Genomic DNA, 21,986 nt, shown 5'->3' with positions numbered 1-21,986 from the left:
CAGTGAACACATGATGTCATGAACTTTTTATGATGGACATACTTACATTCGATGTAGTAGGGACGGGGTGAATGGGACGAATTAAAAAGGTACCCAAATGAATCAAACAAATAAGATGTTTGATAGCAAACGTAAACGCAAGTCGGATGACGGGAGCGTATTACGTTAGAATAACGAGCCCGAGAGAAGGGACAAAGATTAAAGTAAATGGAAATACAGACCGACTAATAGGAATGCTAACGTATAAGGATAAAAGTTTGACTGTCACAGGTGATGAAATTCACATGGACAAGTCAAACGAATTGAATAAAGAATAAAGGACTTGATTGAATAAAAGCGATGGGTCTCGCTAAGACGACCAATTAAATTAAAATAACGTCTAAAACCATATAGAAATGGTTACTTGAAAAGGAGTACGGTAAGGATACCCGATGAATGGGTAGGATTTGGAAAGAATGCGTAAACCAAGAGACGGGAACGCGAAACAGAAAGTCAAAAGACTCGGAATATGAGTCATGACTAAAAGACAATGAGGATTTGCAAACAGAAATGTTAATAACTACGCTCAACTATTTTAAAGTTGAACGGGTCGAATAAAGAACAGAGTTTGATGTTCACAAGTGATGAAATTTCACACGAACAAGTCAAACGAGATAAATAAAGTATAAAAACTTGGTAGTGCAAGTAAGTGCAAACCGAATAATGGAAGCGGGAAACATTAATGAACCTACGTGATGGCTCATAAAGGAATATACATAGGAAAAACGCAAACTAGCGAAACAAAAAAAAATGTTAAAAACATTAAAATAAAAGAACCCGGGTAATGGGACGTAAAGGGGTATAAGTATGAACGGGGTAACGGTAAGTGTATGGAAAAAAAAACCGACGTGTAAATCGAAGTTGGAAGTCGAGAAGTCGGAAAGATGATTCGAAAGAAAACAATGTAGCCTTAGACTACGGTCAAGGTCAAATGAAATCCAAAAAGTAAAGGTGAATAATTATAAACATAAAAAGGGGTGCCTTAACGCCATATGCGTATATAAATGTATACACATTTGAACAAAGACTACAATAAAAGATGATCTACGGGATCATCATAACCTACGGGATATTAATTAGTGTAAAGGTCTACGGGGCCAAAATGACCCACGGGTCATGAATTGAAGTAAAAAGGGATCATAAGGGCCTCGCCTTAAAAAGGTGCAAAAATCTAAAGGAATAGCCTACAAGGCTGAGTAAAAGAACCTACGGGTCGGTGAGTTAAGTGTGGAAACTGATTTTAATTCCACGAATTAAATAATATCGGAAAAGAATGAATCCTCGGACTTAAAATTCCTAGGAGTAATAAAAGGACATAAGGCAAGGTGAAGAGAAAACGTTAAACTAAAATTTAGTTTTAGTAAGAAATGACGTTTAACAAATATATAAGTATTATGAGAGAAGTTAAGAAAAGGTTAATATTAAAAGATACAAGTCTTGACACGGATAGGCGCAAGACGATATATTCGAAAAGAGATATTTTCGAGAAATGAAAGGTTGATATAAATTAAACATGATGTGACCCGATCAGGGTCAAGAAATACAATGTGAAGTAGAATCACAATATAACCAAGCGAGCGGTAAAGAGTAACCGGACTAATAAGTCTAGTTAGTGAGACCGGTTAAGGTCATTTAAACAAATTTGGTTGCGTATAAGCAGAGGATTCGGTATAACTGAACCGAATAAATGAACTTGAAAACAAAAGAAATTGTAGTTAAAAAAATGAAAGATTTCACTAAAGACCTTTAAACAGGTCAAGGAAACTGATTCACAAAGGGTTCGATAATATGGATATCGCTAAATTAACTAAACTAGTAGAAATAACGAAATTACGTTATTTCAAGTTGCATTATGTCAAATGGGGCACGTAGATGTTTTGTAACCAAAAAGGTATTACCATAATTTTCTGGTAATACTAACAATCGATTAAAATAAGAGCAATGCTCAATTGATTATTGAGAGCATATGCATGGAGTTAAACTCTATAAATTATGAAGGAAAAAGGTTTCGAGGACGAAACCTCTTTAAGGGGGGTAGACTTGTAACACTCCAAAAACGGGTTTGGTAATCAAACCCCGTTAATACTAAAAGACGGGTAAAGTACCATTAGTAATAAAATTTACCCGGTGAATATTAGGAATTTTAAGTAAATAAACCTAATATTTAATAAAAAGATAAATAAAGGTCTATATATAAATAAAGTTTATAAAAGGTCTGAGTTAACGGGACCTAAAATAAACTTAGTCGTAAATATCCCCGAAACCCGCTAAGTTAACTAGAAATGTATGGTTTAGTTAATAAGAGGGATTGTGGATTTAAAATAAGAAGGGTGTAACATCCCGAAAATACACATTCTTAAATTTGTATTTAGTTACAAATAAAATTGGTAAAATAAACTAACCAGGATTGGCATTAACCTAGTTAAATGACAACTTATGAGTAGTTAAAATGTTAAAACAAAAGAAAAATGAAACTTGAGGGACTAAAGTTGTGTAAGTGAAAACTAGTAATAATAAAACAAAAAAAAAATTAAAACACAACACTTGTTTGTGTTGTTGGGTTCGATCAGAAGGCAGGGGGCGACTTCAAGCTCCCCAAAACCCTAGTTCACATCAAAAACCACCAATTGAAGGATCAAATCGAGTCCAAAACGAAAACCGAGCATATATTCGTGATCCCCATTGAAAGGAGATCATAAGGTATGTGAAAATTCATGAAAATCCTCTACTTGAAATTCTCATGAATTTGGGAAATCTGAAATTTGATGATGCATGTTTGTTAATTTGATAGAATAGGGATGATATAATGTCTAGGAGTAAAACCCTAGTCAATCACATGTTGAAATCATGCTTATTTCTTGTGAATTCACAATCACCATTGAAGGTGATAAGTGGGTGTAGTAGGAACATGTTAAACACTAGAATTTTAATTGTGGTTCTAGTGTAATTTGAGTTCTAGGAAGTAAATTCAGATTTTTGTTAATGTGAAAATTTATGTAAACATGCTTAGTTGATGTTAACCATGGCTAAATGACAAGTATTGAGCTTGTTAATAAATTGTGAGAAATTATGCCCGCAAGGTGTTTGTTAAAATGCCTAAGTGAATGTTATATGTTGAGATTACGAATGAAACGCGTAATTGCCTTGTTTGACTAAATACGTAAGGTGGAATAGTCATGAATTTAAATGACTAATCTAACCACCTTGTGAATAATGATAGTTTGTCGCCTAACGAGCTAGGTGGAGGCTTGAAAAAGAAGCGGTCAAACGAATCAAGCACGAGAAGAAAACGTATTCGGATGCGAGGTAAGTAGAGCTTACGCCCCTTTACATTATTTGCAAAGTTACTTAATTTCAAGTAATGATATGAATGCTACTAAGTGGTTGGTATATGATATTCCGACGCGATTCAATGAGAGTTGGAATGAGGGGAAAATGGTAAATTAGTCATGTAATGACGAATAATTAAAAACGGTTTTAAGTAAAACAAGTTCAAAGAAAACCGAGATAGGTAAAAGGGGTGAAATGGTAATTAAATGCCATCTCAACACGGACAAATGGTCAATTAGACTAAATGGGTCAAATGGTGTGGATAACACCATTTGGCAATAACAATTGACAATCGCTTGTTGAGTTTTGTGATTTCAGGAAATAACATGTGTTGCGTTGCTTTAATTAGAAAATTTAAAGCAAGAAGTATGTAAACGGGTCAATACTATGATCCGAGCCAGGTACGCATACGTGAATTTATAGTTAAAAGTGCAAGAAGGTCTAACATCTAGCCGAAATCCTTCATTTCAAAATGAAGGACTAAATGTGACCAAAGAGCCCTTAATAGGTAAACAATGTAAACGACCCTTAGAGGTTGCCTAGAAACTTATATTATGAGTTTGAAACCCTTAGATGTGTATAAAAGTTCTAGGCAAAAACAATTGCGGGTCGAACGCCTAGAAATAGTTAATTGCGGAAAAATGACCAACCGATAGGTAAAATTGGGAAAAAGGGGTTCATATGTTAAATCCACCACAAAATAGTTGTGGTGGAATATTTCTAGTTAATTAGACATGGAAAATATTGTAGTATCAAAAGAAAAGCAAAAGTTCTAGACCAAAATGCGTAAATACCCTTAACGGGTCGAAATAGAAGTATTAGCGAAACGAGTTAAGAATGTGTAATAACCCGTGATTTGAACCTTGTGCAATAGGAAATAATCATAATATTATGTTTACGAAAGAAACAAAGGCCACAATCAAGTTCGTTAGATGAATTCATGAACGGGTCAAAATTTGGGTAAAAATGGTAATAAGCCGAAGACTTAAAAGTCTTAAATTTTTGTTAATCCGGATGTCGGATTTTAACTCCATATGATGGAGAATTAAATTAAGGACGCGTAGGAAAAAGAATCGTGTAAAACGGATTAAAAACGAGAGAGTTATGTCCGTTTCGGTAAGAACTAATGAAAAATAGACGTGCAGAGTTGACACGGGCGGGTGACTTTTTGACACGGCCGGGTGGCTGGGCTGTGAAAAATATATGTTAACTGATACGGCCGGGTGACTTTTTGACACGGCCGGGTGAAGGGGCTGAAAACAAAACAAAAATAATTTCTTGTTTTGTTACGTTATGCACGGAACTTGTTTATACACGATTATTAAAGTGTCAAAACTAATTATTTACATGGTTTTGACCGTAGGTGAAGATGGGATAAGCGGTTTGAAAGATACGAAAGTTTTCGTGCAAATAAACGGCAAAATAGGAAAGCTGGAATGCAGGGGCCACCGTAACTTACGGTGCCACCGTAAGTTACGGTGGAGCTGAAGGCTTTACGGCAGCCCCCTACTGATTTACGGTAGGGGCATGTCACACCAGGGGCCACCGTAACTTACGGTGCCACCGTAAGTTACGGTGGAGGCCAGTTGGAAATCCATGTTTTGAGATCAAAAGTTTAACGTTAGGATTCTTTTTCCTTCCATTATTATTACCGGATTTGTTTAGACTTATCACATTTCCCGTATGACTAAAGCATTTCATGTTGATGAAATGTAGGTTCTTTTTGGATGCCGGAAGACGATCAAGCTCATCGAAGGACCGAACACGATAAAGATACATGCTTCCGCACATTTCCTCGTCGTAAATTTTTAAACGACAAACTCGATCACTTATGTTGAATAACTTATGATTTGTAAAAGTTTTAATAAACTCGTATTTTCATAGTATGTGTAAACTTAATTACACATCTAATTGTTGGTATTTATATATATATAAACAAAAAAAAAACGTTAAATAGTAACCAGAGTGTTACAATATGTAATCTTAATTACATGACTGTTTTTCCTAAATGAGACGTTAAACCTTAGTTTATAAGAACGGGTGTTACAAGAACCTTCTGTTCATGGGGTTTGACTTTGACTGGAATCTTTGCCAATTTCTGAGACTTAGCCCTCAATCTGTCATTCGATCTCCTTGGGCAATCTCTGGCAATGTGACCTCTAATTTGACAGTTAAAGCATCTTCTCGTCTCATAACTCCTTCTCTGGCAGTTAACAGCAATGTGTCCTTGATAACCACATCGGTAACACACTCTGTTATCGTACCAATCACCATTTTCAGCCCAAATACTCAGATGGCTTGGTGATATTCCTTTCTTCTGTTGATTGCTGGACTTGACTTTTGAGTACTGTGGTCCAACCTGCACCACTTATTACCAACAATTTTTGATTTTTCATTTTTTACTTTTTGTAATTTTTCATTGGGATTGGATGATCGATCTGATGAACTTGTATTTTCTTTTTGAAAATTTTTCAAATTTTTATCTTTTTGTTTCTGTTCTACTTTCTTCTTCAAAGGTTTTTGCTTAGAGCATTCTCCCTTTTCAGTCGATTGTAGAACAGTTTTCTGAAATTTTTCTTTTACATCATCAGATTTCTCATCGCAATCTTCGACTTTGACATTGTCAAAGTTTGTGACATCGTCACTTATTGGAACTGAATTGATTGGTTTTGGACAGGGAAAATTTAAACTGTCTGATGCAGTCACAAAACCTATCAATTTCTTCTCAAGTTCATCGATCTTGTTTCTTGAATTTTCAGCTTCATTTTCAAGCTGAGATATTCTTTCAAGATGAGACTTGATTGATTTTTCATTCTCATTTCTCAAGTTTTCAAGAACAGTCTTTTCATTTTCCAAAACTTTTATCTGTTCTTGAAATTTCGTTTCATTAGCTTTCAAATTCTTGTTCTCAAGCTTTATCCAGAAATCTTCATTTTCTGAGGCTTTCTTGTTGCTTTCAAGGTCTTTTTCTAACTCTTTGATTTTCTTTTGAGCACTTTCACCTTCTTTTTCAAGTTTAATAATTTTCTGAAGATGGGAATTTATCATTTTTTGCTTTTCAATGTTGTTTTGACTAAAAACATTTCTCCCATCTTCAAGAATTTTCATTTGATTTTGAAATTCTTTTTCAACTCTTGATTTTTCAATTTCAAAACTTTTAATTTTATCTTTCAACTTCTGGTTTTCCAATGTCGAACTGTTAACATTACTTAACATTTTGTCATTTTCAACTTTCAGTTTCTCACACATTTCCTGAAACATAAAAATCTGTTTAATATCAGTTTGCTTCTCGTCTTCCAACTTCTTGACTTCCGATGTCAAAGTTTCCGCATCCTTCAAGAGTTTGTCATTCTCAGTCTTGAAGCTGTCACATTTGGAGCACACTGATGCAGAATTTGAAGATCCAAACTCTACCGATTCCTCAGCATTTGAAGCTTTTTCTTCCTTGGCCCTGAATGTACCTGCACAAAATATTTTAACGAAATCAAGAGGATTTTCATTCTCATCTATATAACAACCTCTCTTGATATCGTATTTCATCACATATTTTGCTCTAACACATTCAACAATCCTTCTGTTTATCTCACCAATCACATCTAATTCCGTATTCATCAAATGATTTTCCAACACTTTAATCATATTTTTTCTTTTCTTTCTATTTTCAGATTCATGAGTTTTAAGTATGCTGATGAATCTGTTTAGAGGTAATTTTGAAAAATTTGAATCCTTCCTTAAATTTTTCAAACATTCACTCCATTCAACAGGTAATGCATCTGCAAACTTTTCTAACTTTTCAGCATCTGACAGAAATATCTCATGATTTTTCAAGTAACTAAGTAAGACTCCATATCGGTTTTCTAGATCTTCCAAAGTTTCATCTTTCAAACATACAAAATATTTAAACCTTTTTGCCCATCCATCTTGCTCACTCTTTTATAACTTTCATCTATAAACCCTTGATTCCAATTATTAAATCTCTCAAAATAATAGTTTTCTTGTTCATCAAAGCCCATTGCCATTTTACTAAACAATCCCGATAAAACTTTGTTGTTCACAAAAGCGAAACACCTGTACTGTTCACAAAAGCGAATCTACTATTTGTTCCTTGGAGCGGAACCTTTGTTTAACCAAATAAACGAACCACAAAGTTGTCATAACAAGCGGAACTACTTGGTCAAATGAGCGGAACCTTTGGAGCGGAACTATTTATGTTCACACAAGCGGATCTAACACGTTATTTGAAGCGGAACCTTCTGAAAAGTGTATCTATGAGCGGAACTACCAATCAATTTGGAGCGAACTACTCAAGCGAAACTACAAATTTACACTTGAAGCGAAACTTTACAAGCGAAACTCCTGGATTTTGTTGACACAAAAGCGGAACTATCAGGTCAAATAAACGAAACTATCAGTTGTTCGAATAAGCGAAACCAAGTCCGAAGCTGATTTGATCCATTTTTAATCCGTATTTAGGTCTAAAACTTTCCAGGGTTTGTCTATGTCCAATATCACACAGTCTGTGAAATTTTGATCCAAATTTGACCGGTAAAACTTCCTGAACTGATAAAAGAAGGTGTAAAAATCAGAATTTTGAGCGAAAAACGAGCTAAACGGTAAGAACTCTTCCTCCTGAGCTCTGATACCACATGTAGGATCGTTAGACGACCTGACGAGTCTATCAGAAGAGTGCTCAGACAGAATCAGAGGCAGAATTCATTGATTCTGTCTTAGTTCAGCTTGATTTCACTAATTTGTCTCTGTTTATTGCACTTGATAACAATTTACAAGCTCTGGAGACGATTCGGCAGGGCTTCGCCGTTACACAACTTCACTACACTCTTCCTAGTTTCGCTTCAAATGACCCCTATTTATAGGACATATGGTTTCGCTTATGTGTACATGACACATAAGCGGAACTTTTACAATGACTAATAAGCGAAACCTCCACTATGTCCCTATAAGCGAAACTATTACTAAATCATGATTTCTCGATTTCCGTGCATGATACAAACAGCCCTAACCTAAGACTCGAACTAAGATGTAGTCGACAGATAACTGCACCGACAACTATTAATAATATAATTTTTAACCCATTTAATTTATTTTTTCACTAATAACATGAGTTCGTTAATTAAAAAAAATCTGAATACAACTGTGTTTAATTTTTTTATTCGACATTCCAATATAAATTTTATTGAAAACAAAGTTGTATTCAAAATATAACACTTTTTTGGTAGCTTAGGTTATATGAGTGTCGATAACACGATGAACCAAACTGATTCCAAATGAATAATATCTGTAATGGGATTATCAAGAATCGATACCCGTATCTATGTTTATGTTTTCAATCAATGTAAAATACACGTTGATATCACTTTGAGCATATCACAACTTAATTTTTTGAGTTTTCCCTTTTTATTGCAATAATAAGTATCAATACCATAACGAATTAAACCAACCGTCGCATAGCGCGAGAAAATCCTAATAGTTGACCTACATCTAGAAGTAGATTAGAGGTAATAAGATATTAACTCCATAAATGGGCCGTATGAGCTTACACTACATACCTTTAACCTCTAAGCCCAAATGAAAGCCCAAAAGAAGCCATGATTCTTGAAGGTTCTCATCATCACATCACAGCTGGAAGTACGGATCACTTTCTTTCCCGATTAGGTCATTTGACCGCAGCAGACGACTTTGCGAGTTGCGATTCGATTCGATTCAACTCAACGACGATCTGCAACCTTCTGCAACGATCTCCGTCAAGGTAACTAAATACCCCCAAATCTATCTCACACACAATCAATCAATCAAACAAACAAACAAACTATATACACACATATTTCCCCCAAATTTATTACTTAAATTATTCACTAAAAATGCCCAATTTCACCCCCTCTCATATCTTCATCAAAATTGGAACAATTTGTTCCAGTAATCCATTCCCTTTGCTTCCTCACCGTGACATGTGTACATACTGGTGTTTATCAGAGCTAAAGTTTCAATCTTTGTGTCAAAAGATCTGCTTGTAGAACAGGGCAAACAGTATGGCAGATAGCAGCAGGGATGTTGATGACCAGGTGGATTTTGAAGATGATAACTATGAGGAGATGGATGATGATGTTGAAGACCAGTTAGATGAAAGACCTGATGATGATGACAGTGATGATGATGATGATGTTGATGAAAAAGGTGGAGGACATGAGGATGATTCTGAAGAAGATAGAAATCAGAAAAAGAAATCATCAGGTTCAGGTGGAGGAGGAGTAGATAAAGAAAAGCATGATGAGCTGCTTGCTATTCCACCACATGGGTCTGAGATTTTCATTGGTGGCCTTCCTAAAGATGTGGTTGAAGAAGATTTGACTGAACTTTGTGAGCCTTTTGGGGATCTTGTTGAGGTCAGAGACCTTTAAATTTTGTTTTTTTTTTTTATTGCTGTTTTGTTTTGGAATTAATCGGTATCGGGTTGATTGTTGTTCAGGTAAGGTTGGTGAGGAATAGAGACACCAATGAAAGTAAGGGTTTTGCATTTGTGGGATTCAGAACTAAAGATGTTGCTCAAAAGGCCATTGAAGAGCTGCATAACAAAGATTTTAAGGTATAAATTATAGGAATAATGGATTTTAATGATCCTAGATATTAGCCGTTAGGCCGGCAACGGTTCCAACTTCAAAAATAACCAGTGGTGGTCCCACCTTTTCACATATTGTAAACTAATGGACCTTTACTAACAGAACCTTAATTTCTTTTTGTCCCCTTATCATTTTCCGTTTAGTAAAGGTCCATTGGTTTACAATATATGAAAAGCTGGGACCACCACTGGTTATTTTTGAAGCTTGGACCATTGCCGGCCAACGGCTAATATTTAGGATTATTAAAATCCATTATTCCTAAATTATAAAGCTATGAACTTTTGCTTTTTTGTTATGATGGAAATTCAGAGAACAATTGATTGAACAAAACACAGATTAACACACAACATTGAATCTTGATTCATTATTAGTTTATTACACGTTTGTTCATACATCGATGCCTTATATACATATATAGGCTAAACCATTGCTTGTGAAACGTCGCAACGTTTCAGAAACATTGACTCACCCTAATTAACTATTTTTACCATTTAACATTTTTTAATTGTTAAATACAATTTGGCACTTAAACTTAATGCTAGACATTCTTAGGATTTGATACTCAATTGTATGATGTTGTTTGCAGGGTAAGACAATAAGGTGTTCGCTCTCTGAATCTAAATACAGACTATTTATCGGCAATGTGCCAAAGACTTGGACCGATGATGAGTTCAGAAAAGTAATTGAGGAAACAGGCCCGGGTTCAGAAGTCATTGAACTCATAAAGGTGTTTTTTTTACATGTGCATAGTTTATGAACCAGATATATCATCAACGTTATAGTTTTATACTTATATTATATCGTCATTTGAAACCTCAGGATCCTCAAAACCCATCACGTAATCGTGGGTTTGCTTTTGTTGAGTATTACAACAATGCTTGTGCGGATTATTCAAGACAGAAACTAGCTAGCGCGAGTTTTAAACTCGATGGAAACACCCCAACGGTTACTTGGGCTGATCCTAAAATCACCCCTGATCATTCTGCTGCCGCCCAGGTAAAACTAAAATCTGAACTTTTATCAGCAAAGTTTATTGTTAAAGAATAAATTATGTTTATGCCAGATTCGTAAAGACTTGATTGACTTTGCTAGGAGTCTCTTTTGTTCTATCTAGGGCTGCAAACAAACCCAATGAACACGTTGTTCGTGTTCGTTTGTTAAGAAATATACGTGTTCACGAACTGTTCATGAACACTTGTTGAACAAGATTTTATGTTTGTGTTCGTTTGTTAAGGAAATGAAAGTGTTCGTGTTCGTTTGTTAATTTTAGGCAACGAATGAAAACAAACGTTGATGAACACATACTAATGTTCATGAACATAGTATATAATACACTGGCACTTATTAAATATTTTATTTGTTGGAATTTTGAAGTATGAAAATAAAATATAAAAACTAAAAACACTAATACTATCGAACATAAGCGAACACGTTTACGAACATAAATGAATGAACACATCCTTTGTTCATGTTCATTTATTTCATTAAACGAACAAAATTTCTTGTTTGTGTTCGTTTGTTTAATAAACGAAAAACACAAACGAACTTCCCGCCGAATGGTTCATGTACAGTTCGCTGAATGTTTGGTTCCTTTGCAGCCCTAGTTTTAGCCGTGACCGAGTTACTGGTTATTGATAAGACTCATCTCATGGACTGCTATGTATTGCATGTAATAGCAAACTGTTTAACTATAATATATATTGAACAGAAACAATTTTGTTGATAATTATAAACCGTATTCTCCAAAATGAGTTAGGTGATGCATTCTTGGCCAAACAGCTCGATATAAGAACTGTAAAAGTTACTTTATCAGATTAAACTTTTAAGTTTCGATAGAGTTGAAGTTTGTTAGTGCCAAATTTATAGGTAAAAGCACTGTATGTGAAGAACATACCCGAGAACACTCCAATAGATCAGTTAAAGGAACTATTTCAACGCCACGGGGAAGTCACCAGAGTCGTAATGCCGCCCGCAAAAGTCGGCTGCAAAAGAGACTTTGGCTTTGTCCATTTTGCAGAAAGATCAAGCGCTTTGAAAGCTGTTAAAGACGGTGAAAAATATGAAGTAGACGGTATATAATTATATATTCCCCCTTCTTTAAATTTTTAATCTTTATTTTATCAACGTAAATAATTATCGCGTCAAAAACGATGTGCAGGTCAGGTTTTGGAAGTGGTACTTGCAAAGCCACAGAACGACAGAAAATCTGATGCGAACAATAGCGCGCATCATTCTGGGCCCCACCCAAATTACATTCCTCATACTGCGTATGGTGGATTTTCTGCCGCTAGTCCATATGTTGCCCCTAGATACGGGGTCAACCCTTCGTTTCAGCAGGTATTACTTTTCAAATACCGTTGTAATTTGTAAAATTCATTTGGTTTTTGTGACGTCAATTTGTGTTAAAAAATGTGTATTGAATTATGAATCAGCCAATGATATATGGAAGAGGACCGGTACCAGGTGGTATGCAGATGGTTCCGATGGTTTTGCCTGATGGTCAAATCGGATATGTTCTGTAAGTAGCCATCTCTCTTCATTATAGCTGTATATAGGGGTTAATTAGTTGGTTTCATAAATGCATGTTCCAACAAACTTATTAAAAAATAGAGTAAATTACAAGTTTTGTCCTTTATGTTTACACCAAATTGCAGGCGCTGTCCTTTAGCGCAAAAGTTTGCAAGTTTTGTGCTTTATGTTTCAAAATCTTGCACGTATTAACCTTTAGGTCAAACCCAGTTAGATCTTTTAGTTAATTATGGTCATGTGCCATGCACATGAGGGTATTCTTGTCATTTTACTTCCCTAGGGACTATTGAGTACATAACTTGATATTCAAGGGACTATTTGTGTAAACTTCCAAACTCATCATCCTGACTACTTCTAGAATCCTCTTCTTCTCCCCCAAAACCCCTTTTTACCCACCAGGCAAAACTATAACTTTTGAAATTTTATAAAATTTGTTGAACCGTCGATGATAAAATAAGCCGGCTTTTTTTACATGTGTATTTATGTTTATACATAAGTATGTTCTTTATGGTCACTTGATATGTAAACTAAAGATCTGGTTATTATAATTTAGTTGATAATAAAATATATCTTATGCGATTTGGATTTTGTGCAGGCAACAGCCAGGAGCCCAGCTGCCAGCGGCAAGGCCGTCACGGAGGAACGAGCGTGGCAGCAGCAACGGTGGCTCAGGGGGAGGACGAGGGCGAGGAGGAGGTGGTGGTGACGATACCAATCGTGGAAGGTATCGGCCCTACTAAGGGATAGGTGGTGGGTTGGTGTGAACCCGTGGTTCATGGATTTAGCTAGAACCTAGACGGGTTAGCCACAATGGACGAGCCTATGTTCCCCTCTTTCTTGTTAAATGAAAATTGAAAAAACAAAAAAAAGAAAGAGAATGACATCTTTAGTTTAGAGTTCTTATTTTTGCTTATCGTGTTTATGTAGTTGATTATAGCGGAGAACTTGTTTTTGTGTTGCTAATCATATTTAAGCCAGGGTTGCAAACGCGTTGAGCTTTTATCAAGTAGTTCTAGCTCGGCTCGAGCCCAATATCATTTGAATCAAGCTCTTATTGAGCTTGAGTTCGAGCTCGAGTTTAGAATACAATCTTGGAATATATAACGTCCTGTATTCGAGCTAATAACGTTCAGCCGAACCCCTATAATAGTTTTACAACTTATATGATATGTATGTGTGCGTGCATGCGCGTCAAATGAAATTAACACATAATCAGATTTTGCATGTATTTTCCAAAAGGTTTCATTGGAAGTTGGGTGTCAAAAGAAAAAAAATCCTTGTGCAATAATAAGTAACTTTTATAGTAATTGTCACAAGTAATTTTGGATATTTTAGTCATGCAGTTACAACTTAAAAGTTTATCTCTAAATTACTTGTAGGGTTGCATACTTCGCAAAATTAGAATCATAAAGGACATCTGCTGAAATGTCATTAGTTAAAGAACAAACAAGGCTTTATGCTTAAAGTTTTGCTGAAACTTAAAGTCTGCTGTAATGTCATTAGTTAAAGAACAAGGCTTTATGCTTAAAGTTTTGCTGAAACTTAAAGGACATAAAATGCAATTTTGGTCAAAGTCCTAATCAACCTGACAATCTACACTCGAAAACCCAAAATATTTTGGTCATCATCCAATCAACTTGACAATTTTTTGGCAATCGGCAAAAAACCCTTCCCGATTGACATACGAACACCAAAAAATTGTCGTGAAAAAACATTCTTGGGTATGTGGTGCCCAGTATGTGTCCATAAACGACTCGACAATCAAGAGAGATTAGTTAGCGAGTTGATGGCAGGGCCGGCTCTAGTGCAATCCAAATGAAGCACCAGCCTAGGGCCACCATTTTTAATAGGCCTCCAAAATGTCATGTCTAAGAGAATGAATTAACAATGAGTTTATTTATTTATTTAGATTTTCTCATTAAAAAACTTGCTACTCATTGCTTTTATTTGTATGGTTGCTAAATTATTAAATTCATTTACTAATCTTCATTATTTGTACTTAATTTGCATAGTATAAAAACCATCTAATTTATAATGATTAGCTACTTATTAATACTTTTCATGTTAAATAGAGGGTCAAGTTATTCTACAAAAAGCTCCTAATTGTAACAAGTGTAAGAAGGATTTAGAGTGATAAGTGTCAAATAACCTAAAATTAAACCCACTACATCACCACCCAAAACCTAAACACCCACCCCACCCCACCACCACCCAAAAACCTTACCTAACCCCCCCCCTCCCCCGGCAAAAAAAAAAAAAAAAAAAAAAAAAAACTATACCTCCCCAAAAGAACCTAACCCCCCAAAAACCTAAAAAAAACCTACCCCCCCCCCAACCCCCCAAAAACCTTAAAAAAAATCTAAAAAAAAAACTAAACACCCACCCCCACCCAAAAACCTAAATCCCCACCCCCCACACCCTCCGAAAAAAAAAAAAAATTGGGGGGGGGGGTGTGATGGGGGAGGGGGTGGGGGTTTAGGTTTTTGGGTGGTGGTGGATGTTTAAGGGGCTTTTTTTTTTTAGTGTGTGTGTAGTGAGTTTTTTTAGGAGGCTTTGTACCCTTCTTACAATTAGGATCCTTTGTATTTGATCCTCATCCGTTAAATAGAAATTGAAAGTACTACTTTCGGACCAAATTCTTTGTTGACAAAGGGCCCTCAATTCTTACTTCGCTTTGGGCCTCTAAAATGGTTGAGCCGGCCCTGGTTGATGGTGTATGATCAACACTTAGAAGACGTGGAATTGTATCGAGACTGAAGACGGGGCTATGAATAAGGAAGCGATCTAAAGACGTGGAATTGTATCGAGACTGATGACGGGGCTATGAATAAGGAAGTGATCTAACACAAAGACATATGTTATAAGATAATGATCATAAGGGTGACTAAATCAAGACAATGATGCCTTCAATGATCAAAGGATATATGAGTAGAGGGGGCAATTTTGACCCAAAGTCTTTCAAGTGAGTCAGTTTGGGTTGCTTTTAAAATTATATTGGTTGGTTTAGGTAGGATATTTTAACTAAATGAGTCACAATGGGTCACTTGAAATTCCATCTTGTTATTTTCGGGTCAAAGCGGGTCGACAACATTAAAGAAATGGGTCGATGTGGGTTAGTGTCTTAAAGAAACGGGGTAGGTTTCGGATCGGAATAGGTTTAGTTAAATTGAGTTTCGGGCCAAGACGGGTTTCCGCACGACGCAGGTTTTGGATCGGAACGGGGTCGGTTCAGGTTAGGTTTCGTGCCGACACGGGTTTCTGCACGGGACGGGTTTCGGATCGCAACGGGTTTTGGGCCGACACGAGTTTCCGCACGAGACGAGTTTCGTACCGTTTCGACGCGTACCGTTTCGACACGTACCGTTTCGACCAGTACCGTTTTGAATGGAACCGCCGTACTGTTTCGATCAGTATCGTTTCGAATCCAACCGTTTCGACGCGTACCAAATCCCGTCTTCGCCTTCAATCGTAGGGATGAATTCATCAATCAACAGGTGTGATTTAAACTTCTTGGCTTCAACTTTGGCTTCAAGATGTTCGATCAGTTCTTGGTTCGTCGGATCAAATTTCACTCCTGCTGGTAGACCCATCCAATCCTGCTAATATTAATTCATCTCCACAAATGAATTAGTAAAATAAAACTTCCAAGAAATAATCAAGAAAATTATAAAATCCTTTTGAGTTTAGTTCTTGACACCAAAATGAAAAAAAAAATACTGGGAATTAATTAATTTGGTGTTAAATATATAGAAGAGGAATTCAAGAATTATATTACCAAAGATTTAAATTTTAATCATCCTTACGACTGAATTAACGTACCGGTTTTCCTTCAAGTCGATGACCGCATCCGGGACAGTGTTTGGATCCACATAACTGATGTTCTTCAAGCTTTGCATCAATGAGACCAGAGCTGCTGATATTCATTCTTGTTTGTATTTTTTAATCGGTAGAATAATTCATTAGTTATCAATGAGATCAGAGCTGTGCTGATATTCATTCTTGTTTGTATTTTTTGGACAAAGTAGGTACATTATTCGAAGGTTACCAACCCGGACCCGTTTTAACCCGACAAAATTGCCCCTTGATATATAATCAATTAAAAAAACATTTTTTGAACCAACCCGATCCGACCCGAAACCCGATCCGACCCAAACCCGTTCCGACCCGAACCCGTTTTGACCCGAACCCGTTTTGACCTGAACCCGTTTCGACCCGAACCAAAACAACCCTTTTTTTAATTGACCCGTTTTGACCCGAACCCGTTTTGACCCGAACCCGTTTTAGCCCATGACCCTACCCTACTCTACCCGACCCGACCCGTTTGCCAGGTCTACTATATAAGTGAAACACATGAAGATGTGTACGTGTAGGTAGGTAGGTAAGAATCGAAAGAGAGGCTCAAATGAACGATGACAAGACCAATACAAGTCACACCATAGGCTCCAGATGGTGGGTCATATGGGAGCTAGTCGTTCGACACTAGCGTGGACGTTTGCGAGTAGGGTCCGCTAACAACGAATGGTTTGTAACTACTTCATCTATTATTATTATTTTCTATTTCTTCTGTGTTATCATAATAGAAAATGACCTTTTCCATTATTGTCCACTACAATTTGTTAATAAATTATTATTTATATGTGTTTTTTCTATATTAATCCATACTTCTAACAACTCTTAATGCCTTTTCACTATATAACTAAAAGAATTCACATCCCATTCTCTAAACCCACCTTTTTCTACAAAATGGAAAAAAAAAAGATTTAGAGAATATAACATCCACACCCCATTCTCTATTTTAGAGATAAGTTTTAGAGGAGCTAGCTCAATTGTAGAGACTCTTACCTTTTAGTGGGAGGTTTTGGGTTTAGTCTCAAGCAATGAGTAGATTAGGATTTATTTTAGGGCTGACAATTTCAAACACGAACATGAAAACACGACACGAAACGACATGACCTTAACAGGTTCGTGTTTGACCCTTAACATGTTTTGTGTCTTAAACAGGTCGACACGATAAGACCTGTTAGGTTTCGTGTCGTGTTCGTGTCTTAACAGGTCATGTTTGTGTCTTAACAGGTTATGTTCGTGCTTTAACAGGTCGTGTCTGACATGATATGCCAGCCTTAGACTCTACACACCATCCCTCCAGGGCGAGTTCGTGTCTTAACTCTTAACAGGTCGTGTTCGTGTCTTAATAGGTCATGCTCGTGTCTTAACAAGTCGTATGATACACTTCTAAAGTTTTTTCGTGTCTTAACAGGTCGTGTTCGTGTAACCTGTTTATGATCATGTATGTGTTTGGAAAAACTGACACGATAAAATTTCGTGCCGTATTCGTATTTACCTATTTCGTATTCGTGTCTTAACAGATCGTGCCTGACACAATATGTTAGCCCTAATTTATTTGGTGTAATTTACGAGTATATAAACATTGCTATTAAAAATATATTAGGAGTGTCACTATTCATCTCTATATATTTTAGTTAAATAAATTATGTAAATAAGGCAGGAGAATGAGATATAAATGCTCTAAAGTTCTTAAAATACTTTTTATACTTGATTGAAACATGAAATTTGTTACTTCTTTAAGTATTTTTTAAACTAAATTGGAATATCGAAATATTTATTCATATTGTAATCATAAAAATATTTCTCCTTAATTTTTTACTTGGGCAGAGAAATCGATTGCTACAGATAAATTCACCGACGGGCATATGCGTGAGTGAAGATAGGATCAGTCAATACTCTGTCAATGTTCTTAGGGTCGATCGGACCAACCGAAGTGCGACCTGGAGGGCCAGGTGGTTTGGTTAGGGGTTGGTGAACCGCAGTGGCGAAGCTTGAGATTTCCGACCGGGGGGTCGAAAACGTATATACCCAAAAATTTTCTATAAAGCAGGGGTCGAAAACGTATATACCCAAAAATTTCTATACGAAAACTACATACTTTCCACTACTGAGCGAAAAGTTCGGGAGGTCAGCCGCCCCCTCCCGCCCCCACTATCCTTCGCCCATGGTGAACCGGATCACAGCAAACCACACAATATTTATAGAACCGAGCAACGGCGAAGCTTGAGATTTCTGACTGGGGTCGGAAGTCACTGGACCTAAAATTATACATAAAAAATTATAAAACCATGGAGTCGAAAACATATATACCTAAAAAATTCTATATAAAAACTACATACCGAACACTACTGAGCGAAAAGTTCGGGGAACCCCCCACACACACTATGCTACGTTATGAAACCGAGTCAAACTGGGTTGAGCCACAACAGTTTTGAGACTTTATTCAGTATTTTGTAAATCTATAACTCATACAATTGTTGAATTGACGAATCAATATTTAGTTTTTAAATATCACTACTTGTAATACCAACATACAAAATAATTTATTTATTCATATAATTACCTTTAGTTAAATTTTCTTTTTTAAACGTAAGAATACATTAATCTAAGCTTAAGAATACATCAATCTCACTAAACTAAAATTAAGAATACATTAATCTGTCTAGACAGTTGATTTTTTATATGATTTGTATTCCTTGAGCATCTTTATAGAAGAAAAAACCGACAATAGGTAAAAATGAGGTAAAAATCCTTTTAAATGTAATTGGCTCTTGCCACATATATCCTTAGCTGGAAAGAGGACATCTGTTTCAAAGAACAGAAAAAATAATATGTTGGTGAGATTTAGGATGACAATGACAAAATAACCTCCTAATTATAAATCAAAATATTTTGATTGGGTAATACAACAAGCATTCAGGTATGAAATCGAATAAGAAAACGGTTTTAAAATTCTTTTACGGTTTATAGGTGTATGATAATCATAACAAATATAATTAATGAAATTTGAGTACTTCATAATAGGAAGTGTAAACAAGCCAAGAAGCCTGTAAGCTATTTAAGATCGGCTTGTTATGACCTCAAATCGAGCTGAGCTTAAATGAGCTCAAGCTCGAGTTTCACTTGTTGAGCTTGAGCTGGTTCGCAAGCCTAAACAAGTATTTATTATATATAATTTTTATTTAACTAGAATTACGACCCGCCGCAATGCGGCGGGGATTCTTTAGTTATAACTAAGTCGATTTAGGACGCGCATGTTATGTTGAACCTTTCAAACGGGAAAAAATAGACGATGTAAAAACGTTCACCCACACATGTACGTTGCGTCGTGTTAACTCGCAAAATTTAGAACGAAACATAAAAACGTTAAACCAAAGACGCACGTTTCGATGTGTTTAGTCACAAAATTTTTGAACGAAGCATAAAGCGAAAAAATTTGCGGAAAATAAAAATTATAAAGGACCAAAGTTGAAAGTAAAAAAAGTTGTGAGGATAGATTGCAAAAGATAAAAAGTTTTATGTTAAAAGTAAAAAACAAATAGTTTTGCGTTAAAGGTAATTTATGAAATACATTTGAGTGAAAAGTTAAAAAATCATTTTTTTTAAAAACCATCAAAGCCAAGGTTACGACAATCATATGCATAACCATATGAAATACATTTGAGTGAAAAGTTAAAAAATCATTTTTTTTTAAAAACCCTCAAAGCCAAGGTTACAACAACCATATGCATAACCATTTTTTCTTTGGAAAACTCTCAAAGGCAAGATTACAACAAATAAGTAAAAAAAATCAAAGTGGTTAAATCGCAAAAGATGGAAACTTTTGAATTAGAAGTGAAAAATCAAATTAATTAAAGGGGTTAAATTGTATAAGATGAAAACTTTTGAATTAGAAGTGAAAAATAAAATTAATCAAAGGGGTTAAATTAACAAAGATTAAAACTATAAACTTAAATTGTCAAAGATTAAAACTTTAAGGTTAAAAATGAAACAAAGATTAAAACTTTATACTTAAATTGTGAAAGATTAAAACCTTAGGGTTAAAAAGGAAAATTCCAAATTTTTTTTGAAAATCTCCCAAAACCAATTGTATAACCTTGATATGCATAAGTTTGTTGCTTCTTTATAAGGTTATAATATATCTATATAATACTATTATTGTATATAAAAATATGATATATATATATATATATATATATATATATATATATATACATATATATATATATCATGGTTGTAAAAGTCCCGCCTAGGCTCCGAGTACTCCCCGAGTACTCGCTACAAGGTAGGCTGCCGAGGCACGAGTACTGGTCTCCCAGGCCAATTACTCCCCGAGTAATCTCCGCCTTAGCCGAGTACTTCCCGAGTACTCCCGAATCCGACTAGGGAGCGCCTAGCGACTTTTGCAACCATGATATATATATTCCTGTACTAATAAATGAAAAACTTTTTTAGATACGTGTCACTTTCTGTTGTTTTCTCACCTTATTTTTTTATTTATCCCTCATATTAAATAATAATAATAATAATAATAATAATAATAATAATAATAATAATAATAATAATAATAATAATAATAATTTTAAACAAAAGCTAAATAAGAATGAATATTTGTTTTTCTATAAACAATATTAAACAAAAATTTAAATAAGGATAAATGTTTGTTTTTTATATAATCATAAAGTTATATCGCGAGTATTATGAGTAGATATGTATACTTTTGAGTTCGGTGATTGAAACTATGGTAAATTAAGAATCAAAGGTTCCTCTTTCATATATACTTAATAATTGTATTATTGTCTTTTTCACTAGAATAAATAATTATTCTAAGTCCGGGGCATATGCTTCTATCAAATTATACGTGTTTTTAGACGCATCGCTATAATGGTTTGAACTCATCATTATAGTCGCACAATTCTTTCAAATATCAAATCTAGATAACTTAGTTTCATCTTTGTAATATTAGGCGTACTCTAATAATTAGTTCAAACCAATCATTTATCGTATATTGCATCAACATTTAGAAAGAATACAATTTTAAAATATAACAATACCATACTTATTCAAAGAGAATTTAATTCTCAATTTTACATAACTCATAAAAAATAATGAAATATATAAAAATGTGGGGATCGATCTCCACCTTTTTGTACCGTAAACGTTCTTGAATACAAATTTGAGACGAGTCTTTTATGAATGAAATAAACAAATAAGCATGAAGATGTATAAATCTAACTAAAATCATTGTATTTCATAATTTGGATGCATCATAAAAACGGGATTCAACCCCAAGTAATACATGTGTTTTTTTACCTAATATGAAATAAATAAACAAACTAAAATGTTATAATAAGTAAATAGTACATCAAAGTTCATTTTTATAAGATAAATCTTGACGACTACATGTGTTAACATATGACATTATATTTCTATTCAACAAGTGCAATATACGAGTTTTTTTAAAGATATATTTTTCTGTTAGTTGTTATATAAAATTACATTTATGCAGCACATGTAATACACGAGGTTTAAACCTAGTAATATATATATATATATATATATATATATATATAGAGAGAGAGAGAGAGAGAGAAATTGGCCTGTAAT

The 21,986-nt window shown here is 35.0% G+C and overlaps 2 protein-coding genes and 1 long non-coding RNA gene across 4 annotated transcripts; 2 read left to right on the top strand and 1 right to left on the bottom strand.

Annotated features, from left to right (window-relative positions):
- Nucleotides 1-21: 21 nt before the first annotated feature.
- On the top strand, nucleotides 22-5,329 carry LOC110918079. 2 transcript variants are annotated; one of them, XR_004883076.1, is made up of 3 exons: nucleotides 22-2,739; nucleotides 3,260-4,888; nucleotides 5,086-5,329. It is a non-coding gene; the product is annotated as an uncharacterized LOC110918079 (long non-coding RNA). The 2 variants fall into 2 exon arrangements; XR_004883075.1 differs by having other exon boundaries at nucleotides 3,260-4,989.
- A 3,650-nt stretch (nucleotides 5,330-8,979) lies between these two features.
- On the top strand, nucleotides 8,980-13,522 carry LOC110918080 (heterogeneous nuclear ribonucleoprotein Q). Its single transcript, XM_022162460.2, has 9 exons — nucleotides 8,980-9,136; nucleotides 9,390-9,770; nucleotides 9,854-9,970; nucleotides 10,591-10,731; nucleotides 10,824-11,000; nucleotides 11,871-12,075; nucleotides 12,163-12,341; nucleotides 12,437-12,522; nucleotides 13,129-13,522. The coding sequence occupies exons 2-9, from the start codon at nucleotides 9,417-9,419 to the stop codon at nucleotides 13,271-13,273; spliced, it is 1,404 nt and encodes a 467-aa protein (XP_022018152.1). The 5' UTR covers nucleotides 8,980-9,136; nucleotides 9,390-9,416; the 3' UTR covers nucleotides 13,274-13,522.
- Nucleotides 13,523-15,094: 1,572 nt separating this feature from the next.
- LOC110916982 (NAC domain-containing protein 75-like) lies at nucleotides 15,095-16,518 on the bottom strand. Its single transcript, XM_022161615.2, has 2 exons — nucleotides 16,353-16,518; nucleotides 15,095-16,129 (listed from the first exon to the last, which is right to left on the bottom strand). Exons 1-2 carry the CDS (start codon nucleotides 16,455-16,457, stop codon nucleotides 15,941-15,943), a joined length of 294 nt encoding a protein of 97 aa, XP_022017307.1. The 5' UTR covers nucleotides 16,458-16,518; the 3' UTR covers nucleotides 15,095-15,940.
- Between the last annotated feature and the right edge of the window lie 5,468 nt (nucleotides 16,519-21,986).

Source organism: Helianthus annuus, chromosome 16, assembly GCF_002127325.2.
Source record: "Helianthus annuus cultivar XRQ/B chromosome 16, HanXRQr2.0-SUNRISE, whole genome shotgun sequence".
Taxonomy (NCBI): domain Eukaryota; kingdom Viridiplantae; phylum Streptophyta; class Magnoliopsida; order Asterales; family Asteraceae; genus Helianthus; species Helianthus annuus.
The sequence above is the reverse complement of the archived record's forward strand: the minus strand, read 5'-3'. Positions and strand labels throughout refer to the sequence as shown.

Excerpts from the sequence above, each read along its gene's own strand:
- LOC110918080 (XM_022162460.2), top strand. The coding sequence starts at position 9,417 with ATGGCAGATAGCAGCAGGGATGTTGATGACCAGGTGGATTTTGAAGAT. Across the intron at positions 12,076-12,162 it reads TGAAAAATATGAAGTAGACG|GTCAGGTTTTGGAAGTGGTA; the intron begins GTATATAATTAT and ends AACGATGTGCAG. Across the intron at positions 12,342-12,436 it reads TCAACCCTTCGTTTCAGCAG|CCAATGATATATGGAAGAGG; the intron begins GTATTACTTTTC and ends ATTATGAATCAG.
- LOC110916982 (XM_022161615.2), bottom strand. The coding sequence starts at position 16,457 with ATGAATATCAGCAGCTCTGGTCTCATTGATGCAAAGCTTGAAGAACAT. Across the intron at positions 16,130-16,352 it reads ATCGACTTGAAGGAAAACCG|GATTGGATGGGTCTACCAGC; the intron begins GTACGTTAATTC and ends TAATATTAGCAG.